This window comes from Mytilus californianus, unplaced genomic scaffold (assembly GCF_021869535.1).
Source record: "Mytilus californianus isolate M0D057914Y unplaced genomic scaffold, xbMytCali1.0.p SCAF_11, whole genome shotgun sequence".
NCBI classification, from domain to species: Eukaryota; Metazoa; Mollusca; class Bivalvia; order Mytilida; family Mytilidae; genus Mytilus; species Mytilus californianus.
In genome coordinates, this window is record NW_026262593.1 from 65,895,992 (window position 1) to 65,906,695 (window position 10,704).

The 10,704-nt window shown below is 33.3% G+C and overlaps 1 protein-coding gene across 1 annotated transcript in view; it reads left to right on the forward strand.

The window, feature by feature from the left end:
• LOC127720546 (nuclear pore complex protein DDB_G0274915-like) overlaps positions 1 to 10,468 on the forward strand; it is a 40,425-nt gene extending 29,957 nt beyond the window's left edge. The window contains exons 8-12 of the mRNA XM_052227140.1: positions 559 to 666; positions 2,093 to 2,219; positions 2,789 to 2,860; positions 3,896 to 5,641; positions 8,429 to 10,468. Of these exons, the coding sequence (XP_052083100.1) occupies positions 559 to 666; positions 2,093 to 2,219; positions 2,789 to 2,860; positions 3,896 to 5,641; positions 8,429 to 8,589 (2,214 nt within the window). The 3' untranslated portion in view covers positions 8,590 to 10,468. The remainder of the gene's footprint in view (positions 1 to 558; positions 667 to 2,092; positions 2,220 to 2,788; positions 2,861 to 3,895; positions 5,642 to 8,428) is intronic.
• Positions 10,469 to 10,704: the final 236 nt, after the last annotated feature.

Sequence of the window (10,704 nt, forward strand, 5' to 3'; positions counted from 1 at the left end):
TATATCTATTGATGTAAGCTCCTTTTAGATTTTTATAAATTTTTATATGTGCTTTCTCTGACCCAAAAAGACAGATTTAAAACAATATAATCTTTAATGGTAACTTGGCAGAAATCTTGATGAATAATCAGCATAAAGATTGATATTTGATACAATGTCAGTTTTAAGTATTCATGATTTTTTGCTGATAAACCAGTGCAACAGACTGTCTCATTGAAACTAAACATTTGCTTAAAATGTCCTTAAAAGGACCATGGATTTCAAATTAAAAAAAATAGTATGTTTGAACTCTGTGTGTACTATTTTGTACATTTGTTGTAAATATTTTATTTTTTTAAGAGAATTTGTTTTACAGAGGACAGGATTAGAGGAAGAAAGTTCCTTTATTTAATGGTTTTAACATTGGCTCTTTTCACTACTACACAAAATATGTTTCTTTGTTGAGGTTGTAATTTTTGTTTGCTTCTCTAATATCTTCAAAGCCATTTTATATCACAAGAATATTTAAGGGCATCTTTATACACAGTTATCAGTAGTATTGGTCATCTTTAATTTCAGACTGTAGATAAACCAAAGCTGGAAAAGATGGTAACACTCAACCAAAGCTTCACAGCCAGAAAGAGGCAGATGTCTTTATACTCAGGGCTCAATAAAAGTTTCCAGAAGGTAGGGCATTAATTACATAATAGTTATTGAAAAACTGGTCATTATCGTGATATATGGACTGCCCAAAGGACAGTGGTATTGACTAAGACAGAGATAATGACTGAGCCATAGGCGAGGTCATTATCGCTGTCGCAGTCAATACCACTGTCCTACGGGCAGTCCATGTATTACGATAATGACCAGTTCTTCAATAACTATCATATTTATTTCATTGAGGAATAATGTTTTTAAAAATTCTTATAAATTCAAGTTGTTCAAAGCAAACTCGAGTTATTGTACGATTTCTATAGGAAAGAGTGAAGACCAGTCATAGTGATAACTATAAGTCACTGCCATTCATTTAAGTGCACTTTTTCAGTACATGAAAACAATATGAAGTTTTCTATGATTTTATAATTAACGAAAACATATGGTAAACAATTCAACAACTTGAATTTAAAATTGAAAACAGGAAAATGTTTTATTAAAGGGACATCTCTCTAAACAGAGAAACCACGCCCCACCGGTCATTAACATGTAAAAGTCTGTTAACGACAGGTTTTCCGTTCCGTTTTTTTTTTCTGTTAAAGACCGATAGAAATTATTACTGAGAAATAAAGAATGTCATGTGGCCCCTTGTTATCCAATAAGAGAAGCTTATTCTTAACTGATATGAAATAACATTTATTCTTCAGCTAGAACACTTCCTGTTGTCTTTATCTTCCAAATATAGTAACAAAGTGATATTTCATGCAATGTCAATTTCATGTCACATCACTTTTCTTCACAATTTGGGGTTAGTTTAGGGATGGATAAGGTATTTTATTTTATTTTCATAACTATAAATGTAGCCATTTTTAGATGCAGTATAAAACCAGTATTAGGTAAATGTCAAAATAGCTCAAAGCAAGCCCTTCCCAGTTAATTGTTTCCATGCCTGAAACAAAGAAGTTGATATTTTTCTGACTTTGATGTCATATTGTATATCTAAATGAAAGGGGAAGGGGGAAAGCATTCTTAAAAATCTACAAAAATTTAAGAATGAAATTGGGAATTGTAATAAAGTATTGCACTCTCACAACTAGTCACAAGTCCTATTTTTTGTAGTGATATAAATGAAAAAAGACTGATCTTTTAAGTTTACCCTTTATATTACAGCTGTTCTGTATCTTCTCACATTTGTTGGCCATAGAAATTATAAGAAGGAGCAATGAAATGCATTAATGTAGTTGGGAAGCACATTAATTTTAATAGCTAAGTGACACATTTATTAATTATGCATGCAATAAAAAAATACTTTGCCAGTTTGGACTGTAACTGGTATAATATAAACAGTGCATCTTTACTCAATTTGAATATACAACAATAAGAATAACAGAAACAAGCAATAAAAACTAAAAGCAAAAAGAATGATTACAAATGATATTCCTAGTTTTTCTATATACAGGTACCACATGCTAATGTTATTGCTAGTATGGAAGACTATGAAAATGATATGGGTGCTGAGAAGAAGAGAGTTCAAGACATGCTAGAAGGAATTCATCAGGCTGAGACTGAGAAAGAAAAGGAAAAAGGTAATGTTATAAACATTCTAGGAATCTTGTGAACATATATTTGTTCCTCCTTAAAGAAGTTCCTATAGAAAGTACTATAAACAATGTTTTAATGTCTGTTTCTGATGGAAACAAATTTCAATACTCTTCATTCCGTTAGGAACAAATACTGTAATATTTTCAGCAGGTGGAATTAATATTCCAGAATGTCTTTTCTACCATTTTGAACTAATTTTATAAAGGAACATCGATTCCATGACGATCTGTTTGTCTTGTTCAGAACTCTTGAATGCTTTGGAGGATATTAAGGTTACTTTGTATTTTTGTTGCCCACCACCAGAGGTTGTGTCATGATGACAAGGGATGGAATGTCTATAAGGTCAAAAATACCTTCTTTCAATAAATATTCAGCTCACAAGATTTGTAAAATTTTACAAGGCATATCAGTCAGTCATTCAAGTAGCTCAACTGTTTAATAAAGTTCTGTTTCATTAATAATGGCAAATCCAGTACATGAATTTCTGAATTTACAGTATTTGGTTTCTTTGTCAAAAGTTTTATCAATAATTTTATCCTTGTTGTATTTACAGAGGCACAAGAAAACTCCAAGGCATTTTCAACATCAGTCAAAGCAAGTGAAATAGTGCCTACAATTACACAGGGTGAGTTTACAAGTATATTTTGTTGTTTATTTTTTTAATTAGTATGTATAAAATGAGATGTGGGATATATATTCATAAGGCTAAAACTAAATAGAACTAAATATGAACATTTAGAGGTCACTGTTCAATCCATGACAATATATTTATTTAGGGGTCACTGTACAGTCTTTGACAAAATATACATTTAGAGGTCGCTTTACAGTCCCTGACAATATATACATTTAGAGGTCACTGTACAATCCATGACAATATATACATTTAGAGGTCACTGTACAATCCATGACTATATACATTTAGAGGTCACTGTACAGTCTGACAAAATAAACCTTTAGAGGTCACTGTACAATCCATGACAATATACACACTTAGTGGTCACTGTACAATCCATGACAATATATACATTTAGAGGTCACTGTACAATCCGTGACAATATACACATTTAGAGGTCACTGTACAATCTGACAATATATACATTAAGAGGTCGCTGTACAGTCTTTGACAAAATATACATTTAAAAGTCAACGTACAGTCTGGCAATGGACCAACATCCACACTGTACAACATTTTACTATTCATATTTTATCCCAAGTCACAAACTTGATCAGTGGAAATAGATTCATGTTATCTTCTAATTTGAAAAGCAATAAAATTTCAGTTTAGGTCCTTTATGTAAGAAATAATAAACCTAGGGATAAGATTTTATAGTATTGTCTGTAGGAAAATGATCCATGGTAAAATTAAAATTTATTGAAAAAACAATACTGTAAATTCAGAAATTATTGCGAGGTTTTTATTAATGCGAATAATGTGACTGGATGAGTATCGCAATAAAATAAACTGGCATTCTGATATCTTATGCATATATCTGTATCCAGATTTTCCTGAAATCGCATTAATTAATCTCGCATTATTGTTTATTTCTCAAAAATCGCAATAATAAATGCACGCAATAATTTCTGAATTTACAGTATGTCATTTGAAATCAAATCCAATAGAGCACATTTTACATTATATTTGATTTTTCTTTCATTTTAGTTTCAGCATTTCAGACAACTGGTTTAGTAACAACAGCAACCTTGTCTGTATCATCTGCTGGTTTGTCATTGACATCAGCTGGTCCAATATCATCATCTACTTCTACAAGCTCTGTAACAACGACTTTAGCTTCCAATCCTATGATGTTTAAATTTGCTACTGTGAAAAGTTCTAGTCCGCTCAAAACAACAACTAAAGTTGGTTTAATGTCAGGTTCATCCCCTATTGGAGGAATAAGTAGTAGTGCTGGAGGAAACACTACTACAGTAACATCAGCAGGGATGGCTCTTTCTACTGGATTCTCTGTTTCAGCAGTTTCTGCTAGTGGTGCTTCTACATCAGTAGTACCTCCATTTGGATTGAATACAGCACAAGGAACAAGTGCTCCATCAGGAATAAGTTTTGGAACAAACGTTACTCCAGCTTCTTCTACATCTTCACAATCTGGATTTAATTTTGGATCTCAGCCAGAGTTGTCTTCTGTTCCAGGTTTTGGGACCACACCGTCAACAACTCCTTCCATGACAACAACAGCACCACCACCTTACAGTTTTACAACAAATGTTACCAATGCTCCTTTGGCTACACCAACAGCATCAGGTTTTAATTTTGGTTCTGCCACCTCTGCCCCTGGTGCTCCTGGTACTGGGCAGTCAGCATCAGTATTTGGAACACAACAAGGTGCTCCAGCTTTTGGAGCCCAAACTCAGACATCACAACCATTTGGAACTCAGCCACCACCTGCATATGGATCTCAGTTGTCAACACCTTCATTTGGTGCTACACAGCCTCAATCCACAGCTTCGTTTGGTATGCAACCATCTTCTAATGCCACTTTTGGACTGGCTACTACTACCGCAAATACTACCGGCACTAATCCAACGGCTTCAACATTCAACTTTAAACCGTTTAATCAAACACCTGCTCAGCAGCCAACAACACAACCTTCCATGTTTGGAAGTCAACCAAGTGCAGGTATTTCATCCTTTGGGTCTGCAGGATCTACAGCCACAACAACTCCAGGATTTGGAAGCACACCATCTTCATTTGGACAAGCAACTTCTACGGCTCAGTCAGGAGGGTTTAACTTTGGAGCAAGCACTCCATCTTTTGGAAGTCAAGGTATTTCTGGTTTTGGACAAACCAGTTCTTCTAGTGCAAAACAATTTGGTACAGCAGGATTCGGAGCTGCATCTACACAGCCTGGATTCTCTGTTACGACTGCAAGCACCACATTTGGTCAAGGAACAACAAATATGTTTAGCAAAACTACCACAACAGCAAGTTCATTTGGTCAAGGGTCATCTGGCTTTGGGACTTCATCAGGTACTGGATTTGGGACCACTGGACCATTTGGACAAAGTTCAGTACCAAAATCAACAAGCAGTGCCTCATTTGGACCATCATTTGGACAAGGGGGTACAACATCAGGACCAACATTTGGTCAAGGGAGTACATCATTTGGAACTACTACCAAAACAACAGCCAGTGGTTTTGGGGGTACTACAGGATTCTCATTTGGTCAAGCCTCCAACACTTTTGGGACTGCTAGCACACAGGCAAGCAGTTCTGGAAACTTTGCTTTTGGAACACCTGCAAAAACAACTCAGCCAGCTGCTAATGCAGCCTATAATTTTGGATCTTCTAGTGGAGTGCCCTCTACTCCAAACAATAAAGGTGGAGGAGGATTTGATTTCTCAGCATCAACAACGCCATCAAACACAGGAGGAGGAGGTTATAATTTCAGTAAGTCAATGTTTTACTGATACTGTGGATTCTTTAATTTCCATGGTTTCCAACTTTTGTTGATTGAAGAATAAAAATCAGATCTTTGTGGAACCTTGAATTTGTGAAGTTTCCATGCAAGAATAAAGGAAACTCATACTTGATACAACAAATAATAATGAATCCACAGTATTTGATTTATGCTTTGGTATGATATTTGCATATGTTTTTTAAGTTTAAGACTCTGACTTTCAGTCAGGGGTACTACTTGTTCAAGTAATTTTATTTACTTTAAGAAGTAAATATTAATATACTTATATAAGTAAATTTGTAAGATACTTATACAAGTGTATTTTACTTACTTGTATAGGTAAATTATTTTAATGGCTAAGTTATGTCCCTTAGACATTCAGATTTTTTTACTTCTACAAGTGAAAAAAGTCGTATTATCTTCTTTTCTTGAATTTCTCAGGATTCTTTGCTCTGATAGAATTTTCAATTGTCTCTCCTTTGCAGATGTTTTTACAAATCATTTAATTTAATTTTCATGTAATTTCATGGACAATGAAATTCTCATTAGTCTGTTATCTTCAAAACACTGCTCATTTACAAGCACCCATGAGGCAATTTTTGAAGGCCTTGCACAATTACTTAAGATCTTTGCGCAATTAATTTCTATGTTGAATTAATGAGATGAAACAATGAACTCTTATAGAAAATTATGAGCTAACCAGAGAAAAATTTTTTAAGGCATGTTTTTACATCCCAAAACTTGAGAATTTTTGGGATTGTAATAAAAAATTACTTATACAAGTAAATTTTTTAAGAAATTAAGGGGAGGTTATTCAAACACAGTAATAAAATATGAATATAACAAATTTACTTATATAGGTATATAATTATTTACTTTTTAAAGTAAATAACAATTACTTGTACAAGTAGTACCCCTGACTGACTTACATTCATTTGGAATTGGAAAGTCCTGGACATCGTTTGGAATATTTTGAGTTTAAACTGTAAAATTGAAGATCATATTATATATAGATGACCTGTTTTCCATAATGCCACTAAAATTGTCATTTTTTCTTTTGCCATTCCATGGTTGACATCAAATGTCAGTAACTGCCTCAGTGGTCTCATGTTAGTGTGCTTGCCAATAGTGCAGATTGCTGTGGGTTTCATACCCAACCCGATCAAGTCAAGGATTTAAAAATTTGTGTTTGTTGCTTCTCTGCTAAGCACGGAACATTTATGTCTTTAAGACTGGTTAGTTATGAGTCACAATAATATGTCTACGAAGGGTGATATGTCTTCCTGCTACTTGTTGCCTTGCTAACAAGCACCTTAATAATCAAGGTCAGCATGTTGGTCTGGTACAAAGTAGGGAACAGGTTCTAGTCCTTATATGCATGTAATAATTGCCACTGGACTTTAAACACTAATCCACCATCATCTGATATCAGTACAGACTCAGTATTACAGCCGATTTCAATGAGTGTGTAGGCAAAGGTAATATCTTTGGTTAGCTTGCTTGCTAGCTGAACCGTGAAGTCATTGTTAGGTTAGGTAAACTACCCTCCTTTAAGAGTAGACTAGTCCGACAGAAAACCAACCTGTCTGTAGGACTAGGCTACTTCGAAAGGAGGGTAGTAAACCTTACCTAACAATGACTTCACAGTTCAGCTAGCAAGCAAGCTAACCAAATATATTACCTTTAGCTACACACTCATTGAAATCGGCTGTAAGAAAGTTTAACTATCATGTTTTGGCAAGCAATCTCTATCAAAGAAATATTGCTACAATCAGTGTTCCCACTCTACCTTAAAAACTGGAAAAAGCCTTAAATTTTATGTCCTATGTTACAGCCCTGGAAATGCTGTTGAAATCCATGAAAGTGTCCAGAATCCTGGAAAGTCCTTGAAATTTTAATGTTTTTGATGTTGGTACATGCAGCTTTTCAAAATTTGGGTTATTTCCCTTTAACATATTCTGACTTCTGAGCAATTTATCCACACCTATGTCTATAAGAGATGTTCCAAAATTAATCAGGTGTGGGGATGGGAGCCCTCAAATTAATGAAATATTGGTGGTTACATTTTCCTCAGCATTTTGTAAGAGTTATAAGGAAAATGAAAAAAAATATTATGGGTTGTCAGGGTCTTAAAAAGTACCTCCCATGCTCCATGTGATAAATTCTGATACAGCCCTGGTCAAAAAGTAACTTGTAGTGTTTTTTTATCTATGTAAAATGTATGTCATCTGATACTGGCTTTGTTAATAGATGAATGTCCTGGAAAAATGTTTGATTTCTTTTCGTTTTATTTTTTTTGCTAAAAGAGGGAGACTCTAACAATATGTAATATGTTGCCTATAATGTTTAAAAACGGGTAAAGGTGATATAATGTTTTTCAGATGGTAGCTTTGAGGTTTTCCCCCACCAATAAAACATAATAATGAAGAAGAAGAAAGTAAAGAAAATCACTGTAAACTAGATCAAGTTACCGAAAATTCAGAAATTATTGCAATGTTTTCATTTATGCGAAAAATTTGTCAGTACCAGGTTCGCAATGAAAAAAAAAACTTGCAATCATAATTTCAGTAGGGATTTTCATTCATAAAATGTTTACAATGGCATTAATTATTCTTGTATTTTTACTAATCATCAGTGATTTTCAAAAATAAAAGCATTCATTAATATCTGAATTTACAGATATCAACTCCAATACTTGAGAATTTAAAACCAAATGTCATGTGATAAACAAGTATAAAATGCTATTTTCCCATTTAATAACCTGGCTTTATTTCTAGGTGCCAATGCAAGCTTTGGAACTCCAACTGGAATGGCAACACCTGTCTTTGGGACACCCACAGGAGGAGGTACACCTAACATGTTTAGTGTAGGGGGTACAGGAAGTATACCAAAGCCAAGAGTAGCTCGTGGAAGGAGGAGAGGTGGTCGAGGACGTTGATCTCAACAAAACAACTGATATTACACGTATGTTGCCATGGTGATCTCTAGTTTTACAAATAATTTGGAGAAATATGGCAGGTCAAATGATGAAAGAGAGATGTTCTAGATAAAGTGACAGTTGAGAATAGTAACAATTGTTTTTTATACAAGAGATTGACATTAACAATCCTGTACAAGATCATGAAGATGACAGTGTATTGTCCAAAAGACAATAAGCCAAAGTCTTTCTTCATCTCTAGATCTGTTAATCATAGGAATGTCTTACATCTATCAGGTTGTCTATGCTATGCTTTTGATCTATGATAAATAGAAACTTGCATGATCTAGTGCAAAATTCTTTACGTAAACATTTATTTATTGCTCAGATCTATGGAAAAAAAAACATCTTTTGTAACAGTTTATATGCAGCTTTCCAAAATAGTCAGTTTTATAAAAGAAAGACTTAATAAATTGAATGTTAGTTCTTGGAAATAACTAACTGATCAGGAGCAATGAAGAGCTGTGATAACAGACAGATATTCACCTTCCCATGTAATATATTGTTCATACAAAAACATTTCCTGTGGATTGACGAAAAATTGTATTTTCATTGATATATATGATTTTGTGGTTGTGCCAGTCTTCATTCAAGCATAAAGAAGATTTGTATTACTTTGAACCTTTTAATCGTGGTTCACATTTACCCACAAAAATTGGTATCTCACGAATAATTAAACTATAGTAATGAATTCTACCTGTTGAAAAGGGAAGTTAATTGTAGTAAAGTAAAATTGTTGTCAGAGTCAAATTCATGCTTTGCAGAATATCTGATGGAAAGGGCTATTGATCAAAATTTGTTATTTAGGCAATGCATTTTATACATAGAAGAATTTATGCAGATTGACATATTTTAGGAAAAAAATTCACTGCCTCAGAATTTTTTTACTTTTGAAGATCTTTCTTCAAAAGCATGAGTATGATGAAATATTAAGATTTCTGTTTGACAGAAATAGGAAGCAAATATCTTACTTCACCTAGAGAAGAATTACAATATGTTGATGTTTTTTAAATATACAATTTCATTGCCTTATCGAAAATCTGGTATCATTTTGATCATGTAGAATTATTACAGAACTTTTGGTGGGTACATGAGTTGCCTTATTGGCAATCATACCACATCTGATTTTTTGTATTAGTGCCTATACTAATTTAAATATTAAGGGCTGTTTGTCGAATATTTATTTATTGTAAACTTTAATATGGATGCTTTAAAATGATATGCTGCATTTAACATTTGTAATTATTAATTTGTAGTCATACAGAAGAACAGTGTTCAGACATTATAATTGTCATTTTTGTGCTACAAAAATGGAGGTCAATGATTGTTTTTTTTTGTATTGTTGCTCTTTAATTTATGTGCATTTGGCAATTTAGAGTTAGACTTGAGGTATAGACACTTGTTTACTGAAGATTGCATGGTGACCTCTAGATGTCACTGGTGTTTTTTGTACTGTCAGATTGCCGTCTCATTAACACATTGTGAGAGCTTATTTTGATTTTCCACTGGTTTCAGATGCATTCTATTTTCAGGGTAATTTATAAAGAGTATTTTACACAAGATGAATGAATAGTAACTGTTTGAAAATAGTAGTACTTCCATTGAAATTCTTCATATTTGATATTTAGGGATCATTAAGAAACAATGGAAACATCTTCCACAATGTTACATTATCATGGTATATTTTATTTTTTCAAGTTTTACATCAGGAAGTTTTTGTACTTGTGGTGAGGTCAAGGTTCAAGGTCATATTCTAAATTTTGACCTTTGTGACAAAAACTAAGATTTTGTAGTTTATAACACAATCATGATTAAATGAAATAAAACTGTTATTACTGTTTGTTGTGATTTTCTCTATTACAATTGTTCTGACAGGAGAAATTATTACCTAACATTTAATGAAAATATGTCTTATTCATTCCTAAAGGAAAAAATAAGATTATGTTGATTAATATACATGATCCGAAAAAAAATGTTATTCGAAACAGATTAAATTTACAATATAGAATTGAGAGTGGAAATGTGGAATGTGTCAAAGAGACAGCAACCAACCAAAGAGCAAAAAACAGCCCATGG